Below are 19,641 nucleotides of genomic sequence, written 5' to 3' on the forward strand. Positions count from 1 at the left end.
ATTTCCCTTGCTCATCCATTCAAGTTGGAAGAAACCATACCAGAAATTATATCAGCAACACAGATTCCATTCATGATCAGAATCTTTTAAAACTATTTCTACATCATTAAACAACACCTTGGATCTCTTGAAAATACTCAATTCAAAAGTCCGCTTGCAAAAGAAAATCAATAGAAATCCACAAGAGAGATGGCAGAGACATTTATTCCAGCAGTTGTTTTACTGCATCATATTTCAGGATAAAATATTGTAAAAGACGAGGAAACCCAAAGAAAAAATATAAAAACAAATCCACAAAATTTATGACTTTATTCTCAGAAAACTCACGATGGGACTGAGCAATTTCCTTTATTGCAAAATATGGGGAGGCAATGGGAAAAGTGTGAGTTCCCAGTTTTGTTACCTTTGAGCTACCAGGAAGGTTCCAGGAAAAAGATCATAATTTCCTCCACCCATCAGAAATGCCTGACAATGGTTGAAGACAGTTTTACCTTCTTGCACAATAAGTGCAAAATGGAAGTCTTGCTGCTATCCTACTGTGGAGCTAATGACCTGCACCCCTTTAGTGTATGTAGCGCCTAGCATTCTCCAGTGGAAACTCACAGCAAGACAAATTCACCATTGTAGACTACCAAACCCCATTTTGGTGACAACAGGATGTATGCTCCCAAGGAATACACTAAAATGTTAGTGCATAGGAAGGAATTCCTGACTCCAAGCACCAAAGGGTCATGCAGCAAATGCCACTTAGATCTCTGTACAAGCATGACAAAACGTTTCCCCCAGCCCCTCCCCCCTTAATAGCATTTAGTACAGAGTCAGTGGTCAGGGCACTGCCAGTTTCAGCAACAGTACAAGGTATTTCCTCAGCCAGTGCAAAGTCCTTTATGTTAGGATATCATGGGCTTGGTGTTCCACCAACATTTCCATGTTCTTCACATCTGTGCACCAGAACTCCAGACGGTCTTTCATACCCTTTATCTGGAAAACAAATCAAAAATCATATTAGAAACTAAGGCACGAATGAGACAAACTGAAACACTACAATTACCATATCAGAAAACTTTGCAAACAGTACACAACAAACTGTAAAGGCTCTCCCAGCTCTCACATTTGGCAACCTGTGGAGCTGTACTCCTGAAAGCCTTGAGACTGCCAGGTGACAACTGCCATACCTCCACCCATGCCCTGAAGTCTCAGATGATGCCACACCTGAAACCCAGCTGGCACATTTCAAAAAGAGCCAGCCCACCCACCTCCCTTCCATATCCAATTAGATTTTGGCAATATAAGCCAATACATATTTGAAACGTTCCACCACCTCAATTGAATTTCCTTTATCAATCTAATGAAGGGGTTGAAAATTTCTTGAAAATACCAGGACGTTTGTTTTAGGTAGTTTATTTTGAGGCTTTCAAATACTGATAGCGCTCTACAACAGCTAGGTGCCCCAACTTTTGCTACAGTGCTGCTGTGCCTGGCTGGATACGGGGCAACTGATAATAGGGAGAATGAGGTCCATGGGTGGAAAGCTATAGATGAAAATAGTTGGTATAAGACCTCAAATAAAGGGACAGTAAATGTGGAGTACAGGCAGCTTCAAAAAGTTCACTCTGAAGAACTCTAAATTCTAGCATTCATTTAATCCAGACTGAAGGTGCTGTGAGAAATTTCTTTCCAATTCTAAACCAACAGGAAGAAAAACTTCAAAAACACCGTGCATTACTGGAGAAAGCATACTTCGTTTTTTGTCTGGGCTCAGAATTAGTTTTCCAAGAATATCTTACTGGTTCCATCTGTCTTGGTAGCAACATACCGTGTTTCCCCGAAAATAAGACAGGGTCTTATTTTCTTTTTACACACAAAATATGGCTTGGGCCTTATTATGAGGGGAGGATTTATTGTTTTGGGGTTGCCGGGTGGCTGCTCTCTTGCAAGCGGGTTCCCAAAGAGCCGGACACAGCCTCATGGGTGAATGGCTGTGTTGCTCTCCCAGCTCTCTCCGCAGAGCCAGGGCACCTCCGCTGCCGCTGCATGGCTTTTTCTGCAGCTCCCAAACCGAGTCTTCTGGCAGTGGCTGCTCTGGGCGTACGCTCTATGGTTGTGGGACAGCTGCCGGCAGAGCGTACACCATAGAGGTACGCCCAGAGCGGCCACGGCTGGAAGACTTGGTTTGGAAGCCGCAGAAAAAGCCATGTGGCAGCAGTGGCAGCAGAGGTGCCCTGGCTCTGTGGAGAGAGCTGGGCCATGGCATCATGAGACGTGCGAGTGAGAGCGGAACAGCCGTTCACGCAACCCCCCTCTCCAGCAGTGCAGAGTGCCATTCACTGCCATTTCGAAGGCGCCAAGCTGCATGAGCCAGGCGGCGGCGAACAGGTGCTCACGCGGCTTGGCGATACCCCTAGGTTAGTGAATGGTGCTGTGCCTGGCTGGAAAGGGGGTTTGTCTGGTGGCTGCTCATGAGCGTGGTCACTTCATGGCTGCTGTGTTGTGCTGCTGCGACATCACAGCACAGCCATTCGCCCATGAGGCTGTGCCCGGTCTTTGGGAGCCCGCTCACAAGACAGCAGCTGTCCGACAACCCCCCTCTTCAGCTGGGCACAGAGCCGCTCACCAACCTAGCGGTATCCCGAAGGCACTAAGCAATACAATCACCTTTGCCTCCTCCCCCCCCCCCCGGTTCCTGCGGCTTGGCATCTTCAGGATACCGCTAGGTTGGTGAGCGGCGCTCTGCCTGGCCAGAGGTGGGTGGTTGTTCAGGAGGCTTATTTGCGGGGGAGGCCTTATATTTTTGCCCACCAGAAAAATGTGGCATGGCCTTATTATCAGGACATGTCGTAATTTCGGGGAAACACGGTATTATACTGACTGAAAAGTGTGAATAGAAGTAGATATGCTGGAAATTAAACAGAGTTAATGTGATTTCTGCTGTTCACTACAAAAATGTAAGACTTCAACATCTAAAACTGATGTGTGTGTGCGCATTTAAAATGTGAGGATTAAACAAATGAAACACACTGCCAACAGCCTATGCTATTTTCCACCATAAAACGTTTTGATATAGTTCTAAAACAAAACCTGTGAGGGAGTGCATGAGGAGAGGTTACCTGTTGTAAATCCAACACGCGTGGTTGAACCCATGTCATGTGAACCTTTTTATCCACTTCATCAATACTGCCTTTCACCAAGCCTACTGAGAGTGCTTTCATCACTAGCAGCTCCACCTGCACAAGAAAAGGAAACAGTGTCTTTACTGTCTTTCGAAGTGGTATCCAATATGTCCCAGGTACAACTTACTGTTCTGAAAACATGGAACAACTAAAGGTGAAATAGTGAACCAATACAGAGAACACATAGAACTTAGGAGTTAGTTATAGCCTTGCCCAAGAGCTTAAATACAGCAGCTTCAACAAAACCTACTTGAAATGAAAATGTTAAATTAAATGGTGGATTGGTTTGTATTCAACGGAGTAAAAATATAGTATATAAAGCAAATAAACAAACTGCTCATTGGACCAGAACATCTGGTTACAACTGAGGTTAGTTCCAAAAGTAACTCACCTCATTTATAGTTACTTTGGCACTTCTAGCAATTTCTTCAAAAGTAAGTTGCCTGTGATTAGCTGGTCTGGTGAAGGTCATCTGTAGCCAAGAAAAGCTAGAGGATTAAAACTAATATGGACTTTAAAAAATTATAACATGTACTGCACAAATCTATTTTTATCTATCCTTGCTGACCTCAGTACAAAATGTTACTGATTATAAAGCAGTCTAGATTTTCGATAAGAATCTATAAAAGAAAACATAGTATCTTGTATTATAAATGAGAATTATATAATTTCGTATAGTCTCAAAAACCCGACTTCCTCAAAGCAAGCTTTCAAATAAAAACTTAAATTGATATTAAGCAGCTTGGGATTAACATTTAATTAATATATACTTAATAACAACACTCAATCCATATGAAAATATTTCATATAATGGCTTCCTTTATACTATTTTGTGGCCTAATAATTTGAACAACAAACATTAAGACTGACATACCCCACTAGTATTAAATACAAGCCAATACAGAATGTGATTCAATTGAATGACATATTGAATATGGTAGGAAAGTAAGTATAATATAAGTATTACTAAGAAACTAACTGGTGTTGTTAAAATCCATTTATTTCAACCACCATTAGAAACAGCCGCTCCTTTTGCACCATAGTTTCACAAAACTTTTTTTTTAAAGTTTCAGTGATAAGCAAGAGAGTTTCCAGAATAGAAAAAAAAATCCTTTGCAATGAGGATGCAAATTAAAGTAAAAGTAATGCTAGTTAACAAAATAAATATACATTTTTGGCCTATGATTTTGACCAAAAAAGTCTATGCTATCCAGATACCTAGCAATGATGCTGTCTTTGTTGCAGGACCTACCTCCATTAAGCACAGTAGTTGGATTTTCTGCAGCAGAAGGGTTTCATTTGCAGCCAAGTCTGGCTGTAAAACATAAATCCAAAAAAGTTAACCTGCATTATCTTTATTTTTGTTAAAGCTTGGTTGACAGGAAAGTACCATTCATGTGCTCAACTATTCTCAAGCACACTACAAAATCATTCTAAATGCATCTATCAAGATGGATTAAAATAGATCTTGGGAAGGGAAAGTGAAGAAAAATAATAAAGAATTCCAACAGTCTTTGCAAATTATCTCATTTTATTGGATATTCCTAACTCTGGTTGTAGGGATGCATTGTTTTGCAGAAAAGGTTCTGCAGAACTCTCTGGAATATAAATCCAGCTCTTATCTGCAACTCTTTTTTCCAGAAAAGCACAGCTGCTTTAGTGAGCCAAAAAGTGTTACATATTCCAAAACTTTGTACAACAAACTGTACAACAAAGTAGGCCTACACAACACATGGAGAGCCAAGCAGTTTGGTGCAGCCCATCAGCATTTTTTAAAAAATCCGTCCACTGACCCAAAACGTCACTGCCACCAGGAAGTATATGCTGTTATTGCCTAGGTTTTCAAAGCCTCTTCCCTCCTGAAAGGCATGCTGCCAAGCAGCTAAAATTCCTCCAGGCCTAACTCTACTCCTGCCACTGCACTTCTTGCAGCCAACAGCTGATCATCTCACCAGCTATTTCAATGTGATCTGTGATTATCTTTTAAGGTATAGGTCTGGCCCTTTTGCCTCTACACACTACGTAGGACTTATTCTAAGTCACACAGGGAGGGACTCCTCCAGGTGCCATCCGCCAAGCAGTGCCAGCGGGTGACGCCTAGGAGTAGAGCCTTCTCTGTGATGGGCCCAACCCTCTGGAATGACCCCCCCCCCCCGATATTAGAACCACTAACGACCTCCGCTCCTTCCGACAGAAGCTCAAGACCCACCTGTTCCAATTAGCTGGCTTAGCCGATTTATAGCTCCATCTTCCACCTCCTGGCAAACATTTTATTGGGGAATTTTTTAAGGGAATTTTAATTTTATTTGTATTGTAACTAAGTATTGTACAGTATATTTTCTACCTCCTCCATCTACATCTATGTCTATGTCTATGTCTATGTATTTGTATATGGTTTTAATAATGACTGTACACCGCCCCGAGTCCTGCTTAGGAAAGGGTGCGGTCTAGAAATAAAAGCTTATTATTATTATTATTATTATAATCCAGGTTTGCAGATTTGAGTTTTGCTCACAGAACACAATCAAACATGGATTTTGTTCTGCAAGATGCTTAACAGCTCTTCCAGTTTTGCAATCCTGGGCAGGCAGTAAACCCCTGGGGCCTCTTAGTTACTCAGCTGAACAAACCTAAGTTTGCATAAGAACTATTAAAATTATTTGATCTCTCTGAATTCATATCTATACAGAAATAAATAGATTCATCTAAAGGTGTTTACAATGCTTTCCTAAAATTCTATCAGGTCATGCCAATCACTAACCTGTTGGCCCCATGATGATTTCAATGCTTGGAATTTTTCCACATTGCCACTATTGAAGGCATAAAGAGTGTCAATCAGCCATTGTCTGTCAGTGTCCCTCAAAGATTCCAGTACAGGATGCATAAGCTATAGATGTAGATTAAGATATATTAATAACAGATTTTTTTTAAAAAAAAACCTCAACTGTTAAAACTAATATAACTCTACTTACCAGTTCCCCGAAGTTATAGACTCCTTCGCCCAAGAGTCCTGCCAAGCCTAAAGTAAAAGCTCTTTCCTGCTGGTCTGCCACTGAAAAGAAAAATGTTCTAACTTCAGTGACGATCCCACATTCCTTCTCCCATTTCAGTAGCTGGGGGAATCCCCAACTTCATAATTGCTATTTTAAATTCCATTTATATCTATATTTAATCTGAAGTTGAAACGCTGATTTTATAAGATAAACACATATTAGTGTGCACTGCATTCCCCACCCTTTTGAAAAAGAAGGCTGTGTGTCTCTGACCATTCTATTCATAGAAGTGCCTTGTCCTTTCCTTAAGATGTTTGTGTGTATTTCTACATCTGTGTCAGTTTTTATTTTTAAATGTAAATTCCTGGGTGGAGTTGCTCCTTTTAAAGGCGTACCTTTAGAAACACTACATTGCCAAACACATTCAGTGGGGAAAGAAAATAGATCACTACCTGGCAGGTCTTTGACATCTATGCAGCCCAGGAACCTTAATGCATCCTTATAGTAAGAGGCATGATTTCCAATTGTTTGATAATACTTGCTAGAGAGATCATAGAATCGGCTGTGAACAGATGTCACTCCAGGAAGATTATTCAACATCTCCTCAACTGCTTCAATTGTCTCCTAAAGAAAATAAAATGGATGCCAAATCTTAATTTTCTTAATTCTTCTTGTTCTTGTGCCATATCTGTCATCAGATGTTGGCGATCCTATTTTTATCAACAGCCACACAAAAAAGTGCTTTTGAGTTTTCTCCAAACCAATTTTCTTAATATATATGTTATTATGGAATATATATACAGAAAGAGTATAAGTTTGCTTTTAGAAGTATACGCATATGCTCAATCATTACAGAAGAAAATTATCAGTATTTGAATCAATGAACATTAGTAGATATAGCCTGGGGCTACCCATTTATTTTAGGAGAATGGCAAATATGGTAAATAGGCATTTACATATCTCTAGAGTACATAAATTAAGCTAGATTTTCCTGAAGAAGGCTGGGTATAATTAGGCAGGGAAATTTGCCAGAATGAGTGAACAATATCTGAAGCAAGAGACTTCCTGGTTTCTAAAGAAGAATTAGGTCGTAATACAGTATCTATATATTTATTGGCAATAATTGCTTCAATTTCTCTGAACTTATATACTCCATTTCTATAAAATAGAAATGTACAACCTAAATTTTCCTGCAATTCCACATCTTAGAGGCATCCCCAGAGTCACTCTTAAAAATTGTCACCAAGTTGTAATGTTTAATCAGAAACAAGAGGGGAAACAATATATAGGAACAGCACTATTAACAATAGGTCATTAATTTAATTAAATCAGGTTTTAATTTTCATGGAATTTAATCATAAGCAGAGGAATACTGGAAAGGAAAAATACTTAAAAATTATGAGCAACCTAAAAATATAACTACAGCTGTGTGAAAAAGTCCTGCACGCTTTTAGTTTTAAGCTGTATTTACATGTTTAATCAAATTTTCACTCTTAGAAACCATGCAAAATTAGTACTTTGATGAAAATTTCTGTAGTCGGACTGTGATGCATAATTTTTATTAATGTAACCAAAGTCTTTTTAAGGTTTGAGTGAGTTTATGTGCTAAAACAAACACAACTTGAATTCTTGAGAATGTTAGGATCGAAAGTAGCCAATCAGCAGCGAGTTTTGGCTGACCAATCAAAATGCACAGAGGCTAAATCTATGACCCAATCAATGTTGTCATACTCTCTGACTATAAATAGGCATGAAAAGCATCAAGAAATTTAATTTAGCTCTAGCTGCGGGCAAAGATGATGGCCTTTGCTTTCACCAGTATTGATCAGTGGCATCGCATCATTGTGCTTCATGAAGAGGGTTACTCCTGTACAGAAATAGCCAAGAGAGTGAAATGCCATCGCATCACAGTGAGCAGAGTGGTTGAAAAATACCAAATAACTGGTTCAGTTGTTGACAGGCTCCCCTCTGGAAGACCAAGAAAGTTGACAAAATGGCAAGATCGGGCTCTGCAACGCATTTCGATGGCTGACAGGAAGCTCACCTCACCTCAGATTACAAGAATTTGGGGTGAAACATGTGGTGTAAAAGTGTGCACAAGCACAGTGTGACGCAGACTGCTTGTCAGAGGGCTCAAAGGCTGCAGGGCTCGAAGTAAACCTTTGCTCACAGATGCTCACTGCTCTCATCGACATGTGTGGGCCAAGAAGTATGCCAAGTGGACTAACCAACAGTGGGCCAAGGTCATCTTCAGCAATTTCTACTTGAGTGGGAATCAGTGCAATAAATATGTCAGAAGATTTCCAGCTGAAGAATTTAGGCCATACTGCCTGAATCTTTCTGTGAAGCATCCATTGCACGTGATGATCTGGGGCTGTATCGCTGCTTCTGGTATTGGTCGGACACAAATCGTGCAGGGAATCACGAATTCCAAGCAGTATGTTGAAGTCCTGGAAAAGACCATGCTTCCTTCAGCTCAGCAACTTGTAGGGAAGGACTTTTACTTCCAGGATGACAATGCTCCTTGTCATCGAGCCAAGTCCATCCAGCAGTGGATGAAGAAGCATGGTGCTCAACTCCTGGGTTGGCCAACTCAAGAGCCTGGATTTGAATCCAATTGAGAACTTGTGGATTATAAAATAAGAAAGAAGCATCCAAAGAACAAGCAGGAGCTGATTGAATCCATTATTGCTGCCTGGCATCACATTGTCACCAAAGATCATGTGCAAAGGCTTATACAGTCTATGCCAAAGCGATGCTGCCTGGTGATAAGCGATAAGTGCTGGGCAATTTCATATTAGTAACCATGTTTGGTTACATTAATGGTCCTTTTCAGGGCCATAAACTATAAAATTGTTAACAAATCACTAGCATCGGCCTTAGTAATTGCAACACGTATGCCACTGGGTATGCATCAGTTAATCTGTTTTCATAGTCATTGTAAGCATGCAAAAAAATCCCCATCCAAACAGCACCAAATTGCAAAAGGTTTATGCTTTTCACTTAAAAACCACCAGTATCTATTTAAATATAACAATATTTGCATAGCAGCATAAAATATCATAAAATCAATGGTCTATCCAAAAATGTAATAAACCGTAAACCATGCAGGACTTTTTCACACAGCTGTATTTAATGCAAAAGGCAAAATTGAGTCAATGAACATACAAATAAAATACTGTCTCACCTTTGTAACTTGCAGGTCACCAATGTTTAATTTTAAAGCACCAATGGCTGTTTTACACAGAATCACAGCTTCATCGCTGCTTTTCACCTACAATCAATATAAATGTTGCATCACAAAACAGCTGCTGTATATTGATATATCTGTATCAAACAGCAAAAATATCAGATTAAAAATCCTAAATCAGTCCTTTGTCTATTTTCTTACTGAAGAGAGCATACAAGTAGATCTCAGTGTGATTAATGAATCCCATAGTCACATTTTTCAAATATTCGCTATTCAAAATATGTCTATAGAAAATAGGGTAATTGGTTCCAGTTCAAATTGGCAATTAAAATTTTTAAAGCTTACGTTTATTACTGAACTATAACTAGTTCTCATTTTATCAATTGTTTGGCAACTGTTCAAATTTACAAATACGCTGAATAAATGATAGTTACAACTACTCCTTGAAGTTATGGTTGTTGCAACACTTCTGCAGATACATAATCAAAATTCAAGCACTTGGAAGCCCACCCACATTTACAACTGTAGCATGTGTTTCAACTCCTCGGACCTCCCTCTCTCTCCCCCCATCTATATCTTTTGGTTACCCTGCACTCTTCTGCCACCATCCATCATCTTCCTCCTGCTGTTGACAAATTGTGCCTGGCCTAGGCAGTTGCTAGTCCTTTACAAGGCCTTCATGGCAGTCACCTATCTTCCCCCATCTCTGCCCTTCTGGCTGCCATGCATCACCTTCACAAAGAGCCCACAACTGCCTTGGCCAGATGTACCTCATCAAGAGGAAGAGGATCGTGAAGATCAGCTGGGCCAGTAGAGGTAGATGGTGAGTGCAGGGTGGCTAAAAGGGCAGAAATGGAGGGGGGACAGGTGGGGGAGGGGGATGGAAGCAGATGGGAACATGGCAGGGCAGGAGAATTGTACAGTCCCTGCCTAACAGAGCTTCTGTTACTAAGTGCCACAGTCTTGTGATGTTTGCCTAACAACCACTTTGCTTAAAGAAATTGTTCCAAATTACGGTCATTAAGGACTACCTGTACTATATTAGATTAAAAGAGGATAAACCTATATCCAAAGCATACCTGCTATTTACATTCTTCAAGATTAGTCTCTTGAGTTTTCTCAAACAGAACTTTCCTTTTCTCCATTTTACACACACAGCAATTAACGCCTATAACCCCAACAGCAACTTGCACTAACTGAAATGTGACCTGGTATCAATTTATATTTTGTATTAAATTGAGTAATGTACTATTTGCGACCCATTTGTACATTGGCTGGCCAGTATAGCACATGTCTGAAACTATTTGAATTACTAAAAAGTTATATATAACTGTCTATTGTGTTCTTTCTTTACCTTTTCGCGGGTCTTTTCCAGAAAAGTAAGAGCAACATTAGGATCTAGAGAAATGCATACCAGAGGCAACATTAAGGATTAGTTTAAAAGTATATGGCATGTCCATCATGCACTCCAGCATTAATCCTTTAAAAATTATATTGTTTACATGTTACAATGAAACATTAATATAAAATATAATAAAATGCATTTCCACATTGATCTTTTAAAAATGAATTGTATACAGTGAAATATAGTAATATAAAACATATAAAATGTCAGTTGGTCTTACCTGAACTGCATGTCTCGAAGCTGGCGTGGGAGTAGTGACATGTGGGTATTAACACAGCCTATTTGCCCAGAGACTGAGGTAGAATTTGAGGCCACTCCTCCTCCTGACTCTCCCAGATTAACCGATGGTCCAGTCGCAGAAGAGCCTGGGAAGGAAGGGAACAGAGAGACACACCAACTCCCTCCCCAGCCCTGACTGACCAGCAACTAATTCACTCAGTCCTCCATGCGCAAGAGCGCACTGAATGGGCGGGAAGTGACTACTCCCACACCAGCTTCGAGACATGCAGTTCAGGTAAGACCAACTGACAGTCTCCGAAGCGAGGCGTGGGAAGAGTCACATGTGGGGCATACCAAAGGTAGATGTCCATGGGAGGGATTCATTGGGCCTGAGCCCACCGAGTGTCCAGCATCCCTGAAGAACCCTCCTACCAAAGAATGCTTCTGCAGAAGCATCCAGCTAGTAATGCCTAATGAAGGGAGAGGGCGAGGCCCAAGCGGCCGCCCTGCAGATATCCTCAATTGGCGTCTGGGTGGCCCAGGCCACGGAGGTGCCGCACTCCTGGTAGAGTGTGCTGTGATACCTTCTGGAACCAGTATCTCACGTGCCTTGGTGATGACTAGTCTAATCCACCTACTGATGGTGGCAGGAGATACCTTTGCCCCTCTGTTAGAGCCGGAAGGAGACGAAGAGCGCCTCTGTCCTCCTGAAAGCCGCTGTGCGCTTGAGATAAATGTGCAAGTCCTATGCACGTCTAGGCAATGCCAGGACCGTTCTCTTTCCCTGGAAGGTGCCGTGCAGAAGTCCGGAAGCACCACCTCCTGGGCCCTGTGAAAGATGGTGTTGACCTTGGGCAGGAATGCTGGGTCAAGTCGGAGCACCACCCTGTTGTCGTGGAAGGTGCACAGATCTGCCCTGGCAGATAAGGCATTGATCTCAGATACCCGCCTAGCTGAGGTGACGGCTACCAGGAAGACCATCTTGAGAGTTAAGAGCTGGACCATTACCTCCCTCTGGCTCAAACGGCGCCTCTGTAAGGTGGGGAAACGATGAACTAGCGGGGGCCAAAGGTTAGCAGCCCCTCTGAGGAACCTCTTTATGACCGGGTGCTGGGACAAGGGACAGGAGCCTACCCCTCCAAGGACCGTGGCCAGGCTGAGACCTGCCTCCTGAGAGTACCGTGAGCCAGACCTTTCTCCAATCCGTCTTGGAGGAACTCCAGCACTTGTGGTGCTGAGGCTGAAGTCAGCTCCACCTGAGCAGACCTGCACCAAGCCACAAAGGAACCCCAGGTCACCTTATAGATGTGTGTGATGGACCTCCTTCTGGAGGCCTCAATGGTTCTGATCACCTTGGCAGAGAACTGGGCTTCCCTTAACTGCTCCCGCTCAAGCGCCAAGCGGTTAGATGGAGCCACTCTGGGTCCGGATGGTCCAGACCCCCTTGGCGCAGGGTTACCTCCTCCCTGGGAATCCTCCAGTGGGGCAGCACCGACAGTCACACGAGGTCCACAAACCAGGGACGTTGAAGCCAGAATGGAGCTACCAGAATCACTTCTGCTGTCTCTGACACTAGCTTCCTCAGGACTCCGGGAAGGAGGGGAAGGGGGGGAAGCGTAGAGGAGGCCCGACAGCCATCTGCAGCGTAGGGAGTCAACGTCTATCACTCTTCGAGCCGGGAACTGTGAGATGAACCTTGGAACCTGGGTGTTCAACGGGGTGGCGAAGAGATCTACTGTCGGTCGACCGAATCTCTGGCAAATCCGCTCAAGGATGCTGGGAAGTAGTTGCCATTCTCCGTGGTCCACCATCTCCCTGCTGAGTCAGTCTGTCTGTTGATTGTTCACCTCGGAGAGGTGTTCCGCCCGAATCGACAAGAGATTCCATTCCGCCCTGTTGCCCAGCCGAACTGCTTCATCGCACAACACCATGGAATGCATGCCCCCCTGCTTGTTCACATGAGTTTGGCCGTCACATTGTCCGTCAGGACCAGTAGATGATGACCACCCGAAACGGAGGGCCCTGTATTGGTAATGCGTCCCCCCGTAGGAAAACCTAAGGAATTTACGGAGGTCAGGAGCAATCATAATGTGCAAGTATGCCTCCGTGAGATATATGGATGCCAGGAAGTCACCCTGTCCTATCCCCTCTAGGATGGATTTGAGTGAGGCCATCTTGAATTTTCTGTAGACCAGTCTGGAATTCAACAATTTGAGGTCTAAAATAGCCCTCCACCGCCCCTGAACTTTTAGGAACTATGAACAGAGTGGAATAGAATCCTAGACCCTTCTCCCCCTCCGGAACTAACTCCACCGCCCTGATGTCAAGCAAATGTCGGATGGCTTTGCGCATGAGGGATCGCTTGAGCGGGTTCTTGGAGGAGGGGAAGGAACAGAACCTATTTGGGGGATGGGAACGAAACTCTGACTTTAAAACAAACTTAACCGTCTGCAGAACTGTGGTGATGCGACTCCAGCGATCCGCAAACAAGGTAAGGTGGCCGCTGATCTGTTGATCCAAGCCCGAATCATTTGTTCCTGCAGAAGGGGCGGATGCCGCCCCCTCAAAAGGGACGCTTACTGGACTGTTGGAATCTGTATCTGTCCCTCGAGAACTGCCTGTCGTCTTGTCTCGGGTATCTGGGAGCAGAGTACCTTGATTGTTGGAAGTCCTGCTCAGGGGATCGAAAGGAGGACCTCCTGTGGTAAGGTGCTGTTCGGTGACCTGAGAGCTTGGTTGTGGAAGGGAAGACCTTGCGCTTGTTCTTATCCTCGATAAGGATAGGATCAAGGGAGGCTCCAAACAGCTTATCCCGCGTGTACTCCGCCCCTGCCAAATGCCACTTCGCCCTGGCCTCCGCCTGCCAGTTGCGCAGCCAGAGAAGGCGCCTAGAAGCCACTAAGGAAGGCAAAGCTCTGGAAGAATACTTGACCGCATCCAGTGTGGCATCCGCTGACTATTGGGTGGCCACCATCAGCTTCTTGATGTCCTGCAGCAGCCTGCGGTCGTTGCTTCCTGGAGTAGGAAACGTGCCAGGTTTGGCCCACTGAGATTTGAGCACCTCCATGAACAAATTTGGGGTTGGAATATCTTCCTTCTCAACCTGAGGCTTATAAAAGGGGCCCTTCTTGGTCCCCCCGCTAGAGGTTGAGGCCGCAGCAGCTTGGGAAGAAGCTGGGGTGGTATCTAAATCTGCAGTAGCCTTGGCCTTTTCTGGTAAAGAACTAAACAGGGCAGGAGGGAACAGGCCAGCGATGGCGGAGGCCTCAGGGACCTGGGAATCTTCATCCTCAGAAAATTCAACCTCCTTCTATCCTTCCTCCTCCTATTCGGACCCCTTGCTAGCTGTGGAAGGGGAAGTCGATCTGCGCTCCCTGGCAACTGATGAATGGGGTTCCCACAGGAAGGCTTTCGTCTAGAGGCCTGAAATTGCTGCTGCAATGTCCTGAGCAATGGCGCGGGCAATCACGTTTGGAAACCCTCAGAAAGTTCCGGATAAGCTGGGTGAGGATGGGAGGCTCCAGATCGGGCCTGAAGCCTGCCGATTGTGGGGCCAAGCGTGGTCTGGAGGAACCAGCTGCCCTGCGACCAAAGGGATCTCCCCAGTGTCCTGAAGACTGTGCAGGAGAAAAGGGGGTGGTGGTGACAGGGGACTATCCTCCCTCGCAGATCCACATGGGGAGCCTGGAGAATGCGGACAGGCCTCTGGCAGGGGAGAAGGCCTGAGAGGAGATGGTGACCTGGATGGGGAAGGGCTGACTTCCTCTCTACCCCTTCTGCTGGCTGCTCTGGTAATGCGGGGCTCTATGCTAGGCCCTTTCTTCCTAGCCGACTTTGAGGTGGCCTTCCTAGAGGTGGACCTCCCCCTCTTTACTGGATCGGCTCCACGGGAGGTCCCCTCGCCGGACTCCCCTGGTGATCTAAGGACTGCTCCCCCCCACTCCTTGAGGAATACGCCATCGCCAGTACTTACGGTGCGCTGCCTCATCACCTCCTATCTGCAAACCGGCCTGGTGGAACTCCTTCAAACCTGCGCTGTTCGTAGTCACACTGCCGATCCGTGACTTGAGGCCAGCACACCGCCAAATCAAAGGGGCCCTCCCCGGATCACCAGCAGAGTACAGGCCCTGAATAGTCTCTTTCCAGACACCAATGGTGGTTCTGGCGCTTGCGGCGGCTGATATCAGGCCCGCCGATCTCCACGCTGCAATCATGTGCGTCTAAAATGGCCACTCCAATATGCCGATTGCTGACCACGTGGTCCGATGCCGAGCTCCTCTGTCGATCCGCTCCCCCAGCAGCTTCCTGAGCGGTATGCGAGCCCCTCCGGTGGATCCGGAGGTCGCGCAGGTACAGCGTCCTCAGCGCGCGGCTTGGAGCCTCCCTTCTAACCGCCCAGCGGTTCGGGGGCTCCTGTTAGTGCAGCAAGACCAGCTTGTGCAAAGGTAAAAAAAAAAAAGCAGCGGTACAGAAATGCGAGGGAGAGAGGTGGGAGGAATCACAAGTAGGAAAAAACACAAACTAAAACCTTAAGGCAATAACCTCTGAAGCCAAGTGGAGAGTCAGTAAAGTACTCCTTCTGGGCCAAAGACTGAGGTTAATCTGGGAGAGTCAGGAGGAGGAGCAAATAGGCTGCGTTAATACCCACATGATTCCTCCCACACCTCACTTCGGAGACTATAATAAATATCCAAGAACTTCAGGCATGCTTTTTGTATCTCTTAACTGTAATTCTCTCAAATTAAAGGAGATATATATCATAAATAAAAGTGAGATCTCTTGCATATAATTTCATCCTATAATGAAGGAAATGTAAACACAAGACAAAACTCCTATGAGTAAATGAGCAATAAAATAATCTTTCAATCTCAATTGAATACTTAATTTGGCGTGTGTGATTAAAAACACAAGGAATTTGTTTCCAGTACAGAAGCACTCCCGAAAAGCAATAGAAAATTGGTATTATTTGTACTCTATTGCTTCAGAAAAGCAACAGAATAAAAATACCAATACATAACAATAAAAGGGGGGAGTAAAGAAGATAATAAGGATAAATAACGCTGCAGCCACACTACGTGAATAAATATACATAAGCATTACGTAGAACTGTGAGAATTAAGCATTCAGCAGAGTAATGGCATGAGGGGTGAAATGTCAATTAAAAACTGTTTTTTCAATCTGTACATTCAGAATTCAGCACTTAGTTTGCATATTAATACCATCAGTGGGCAAAATACTCAAGTTTGAATTTTTTTTGAAAATGTTCAAATCACGTTTGTTATCTCGGAATACTTTTGGAATAATTAAAAGTTGTGTATTATGGTTGAAACAGCTATTCTAGATTTGAAACAGTCTAAATAACACCAATACTCCTTTGCCATATTTGACCTAGGTATTTCGAAGTCAAGTAACAGTAAGTACCCACAAAAGGCTAAATATATAGATGTTTTTCCCTAACAGAGTTGAACGGTCAGCTGCTGCTACTTTATTGAAAGTTACTGTATACCATTCCCGGCTTCAAACTTTCAACCTGAACCGTTATCTTTCGGAAAATAATTACGTGTAAAAGAAGTTTTACCTGTCATTTGCCGTACCACATGAAGAATGATTTCTACAAGGGATAAAGGGTTCACCCTGGAATAAAGAGGAATTATTATAAATCGATGAAAAATAATATAGGCTTTTTAAAATTTGGCCGTGAGAAAAAAATTTTTTTTACCTGTGTTCAAACTCACTGATGAAGTTCTCATAAAGCTGTATGCCAAAAGAAAAAGATAATTTGAATAACACAGAAGCCCACATATTAAGTATCTACAAACATTGCTACTGGGTACTTTCTTGACAATAGAAATATATATGAACGAAAAAAGGGAAGAACAATGACAGTTCTATGAACAGTAAAGAGACAACATTGGAAATCTGGCAAAATCACTGTCCAACTTCTACAAAGATACACTATATTGCCAAAAGTATTCGCTCAGAACTACTTCTGATTATGTGGATGGGTGAGCGAATACTTTTGGCAATATAGTGTATAAAAGAGTATAAAGCCTTTTCATCACTAGTGGAGACTTACAAAATTAAAGTCTCCATTAAATCAAAGATAGTATCCTATGTGATTATCTGGCTTATTTTAGAAATCATCCAAGTAAGAAAGTGCACCCCTATGTTCAGGGATTCAACTGGTTTGCCCTTAATGTAAGATTCATTACATGCTGCATCAGTATCTTTAACTAACTGAAACCTGTTAGTTATATGGTAATTCTTTTAAGACATTTTTCAGAGTATAAGACGCACCTTCCCCCCCCCCCTAAAAGAGCATGGAAATGTTGGTGCGTCTTATACACCAAATACAGCCATTTTTAGCCTCCTGAAGCCCTGCCCCCGCATTCCATTTTTGCAAAAAAACGCAGGTTTTTTGCAGAAACAGAGGTTTTCCTGCCTTCCCTCAGCCCCCAACAGCCTTTGCAGGCTTCAGCAGGGTTGGGACAAGGCAAAAATTCCCTTTTTTCAAAAAACAGACCATTTTTCACAAAAACAAAGGCTTTTTTTGCCTTCCCTCAGCCCCCAGCAGCACTCTGCAGGCTTCAGCAGGGCTGAGGGAAGGCAGAAACGGGCGTTTTTGCCTTGTCCCAGTCCTGCTGAAGCCTGCAGAGTGCTGCTGGGGGCTGAGGGAAGGCAAAAACTTTTTTTTTCTTACTTACCTCTTTGAAATCTTGGTGTCTTATACACCAGTGCATCTTATAGTCCGAAAAATATGGTAGTTTTGTGTCCCATTCTAGATGGTATCCTTTCAAGAATTCAAAGAGTACCAAGTTCTCCAACAGCAAGGAAAAATATATCCATTTAATCCTTCACTGGATTTGTTTTCAAAATCACTACAAACTTTTCATTTTTGTTATATAACTTCTTCAGTGCCTTACTTCATTGCAGTGGCATTACATGCCTTTCTACAGCAATGTGAATGTCTGTGTTATAACCCTAAAAAGTAAAATCAAATTACTAAAATGGGGTTCCTTTCGATATATACATTACAGTACTGAAAACAATGTATTGCAAAGAAACAGATAACTACTCTTTCCATTTGTTAGGGATGATTCTTAAACAAAGCCAAACAAAGCTAATCGACACACATTTAATAATACTAGGACATATACCTTGATAAGACCATCTCCTTGAGCAAAGCAGGGATCTTGCACAAAATCCAAAACTTGCAATGTTAATTGGTGCCAGAGCCTGTAACATAGACAAAAGAAATAGTATCAATATTGACAAATTTATACACGAGCAAATCCAAACTGAAAATTCACTCTAATACTTATTATATATAGAATTATTCAAAATATGTGTTTGGATAATAAGAAAACTTAAACAACATTAGTTTTAAAATAACGTACCAACAGAATATGTTGCTTAAAATAAGAAAATAACCAAAATAGTGTATCAGCAATACTTCCTAGGAAAAGTCTGTCATTAAGAAATATCATGGGTCAGGTTTTCAGGGAGCTTCTGCCATTTAAATAATAAACAATACTGAGCAAAATAGACATTACAGAATAGCTTCAATATATCCACAGTCATGTATGTAGGCCATCAAAACCTGGAAAGGGATGTATATATGTATGCATTTATGTGTCTTCAAGTCAATGTTGACTCCTGGAAGTTGTCTGGACTGCAGTTTTTGTGGCAAGAATTTTTCAGAAATGGTTTGCCATCATTTTGGCAATTCGTACATGTTGGTTGAATCCCCCAGTGGAGCAATATCCCCACCTGTTCTCTAATATTTGAGAACTGGTAGTCAATGCAGAGCAGAAAAGACCTGCACAAGGGATTGTACATCAAATGGAAATCTGCTCTGAGTGAATGGAGTCTTATATGCCTGGAATATAAATTTAATGTTACTTTTTTTTAAAAAAAATGTTTTGTTTGAAGCATAAACATTTGAACATTCAGCTTGGAGGGCAACGTTAAAAGATCGAACGCTGCGCTGGCGCTATTATTAGCTGCATGAAAAGCCCGAAGTACATAAACTAGCAGCCAGCACCCCACTCCAATGAGTCTTTCCAGAGTAGACCCAGGTCAACAAGATCGGCCTGAAAGCAGGCAGGACGCAACAGGGCAAGGAGTCTTGCCAGGACAAGTGAACCAGCCTCGCCCAGCATGAAGAAGCGGATGGGGACAAAGAGGCAGAGGTGAAAACGGAGCGCCCCGTCTTAGACACACACAGGCTGCTGCGAAAAGGAGGGTCTTCAATCTCTCAATTACCTTAGCCATTGCTTCTTGTGCTTCGGCATCTCCCGAGTAAGGCATCCCCCACCTCGCAGTTAGCAATGATTTCCCCCCCACACGCCCGCTTCCCCCCCCCCCATCTCCAACGCACGTGTATCCATTTGCTTCGCTCCCCTTCCCCCCCATCCGCTTTGCTCAACCGATCCCCAGACTCACTTTTTATTGTAAAGCTCCTCCAGCCGGTGCCAAACGGCGGCCTGACCAGGCCCCGAGCTCTGGCTCTGCTGTAGGAAAGCTGGGACGTCCTTCATGGTAGGACCGGGAAGGGAACAGCACGGAAAGAACCGCCGTTCACTCCGAAGAGCAACAGAGACCGGCCCTTCTCGCCGCCGGAAATGCACACTCACTTCCGGCACCTTCAACGCGGAGCATGCC

The 19,641-nt window shown here is 43.4% G+C and overlaps 1 protein-coding gene across 1 annotated transcript; it reads right to left on the bottom strand.

The window, feature by feature from the left end:
- Window positions 1-186: 186 nt before the first annotated feature.
- On the bottom strand, window positions 187-19,629 carry PSMD13 (proteasome 26S subunit, non-ATPase 13). Its single transcript, XM_081936925.1, has 13 exons — window positions 19,423-19,629; window positions 18,135-18,213; window positions 16,697-16,731; window positions 16,556-16,611; window positions 10,708-10,751; window positions 9,351-9,437; window positions 6,616-6,787; window positions 6,143-6,222; window positions 5,932-6,057; window positions 4,423-4,485; window positions 3,562-3,642; window positions 3,108-3,224; window positions 187-981 (listed from the first exon to the last, which is right to left on the bottom strand). Exons 1-13 carry the CDS (start codon window positions 19,515-19,517, stop codon window positions 886-888), a joined length of 1,131 nt encoding a protein of 376 aa, XP_081793051.1. The 5' UTR covers window positions 19,518-19,629; the 3' UTR covers window positions 187-885.
- Window positions 19,630-19,641: the final 12 nt, after the last annotated feature.

This window comes from Natrix helvetica (assembly GCF_964273705.1).
Source record: "Natrix helvetica genome assembly, chromosome: 1".
In the NCBI taxonomy this organism is placed as follows: Eukaryota; Metazoa; Chordata; class Lepidosauria; order Squamata; family Natricidae; genus Natrix; species Natrix helvetica.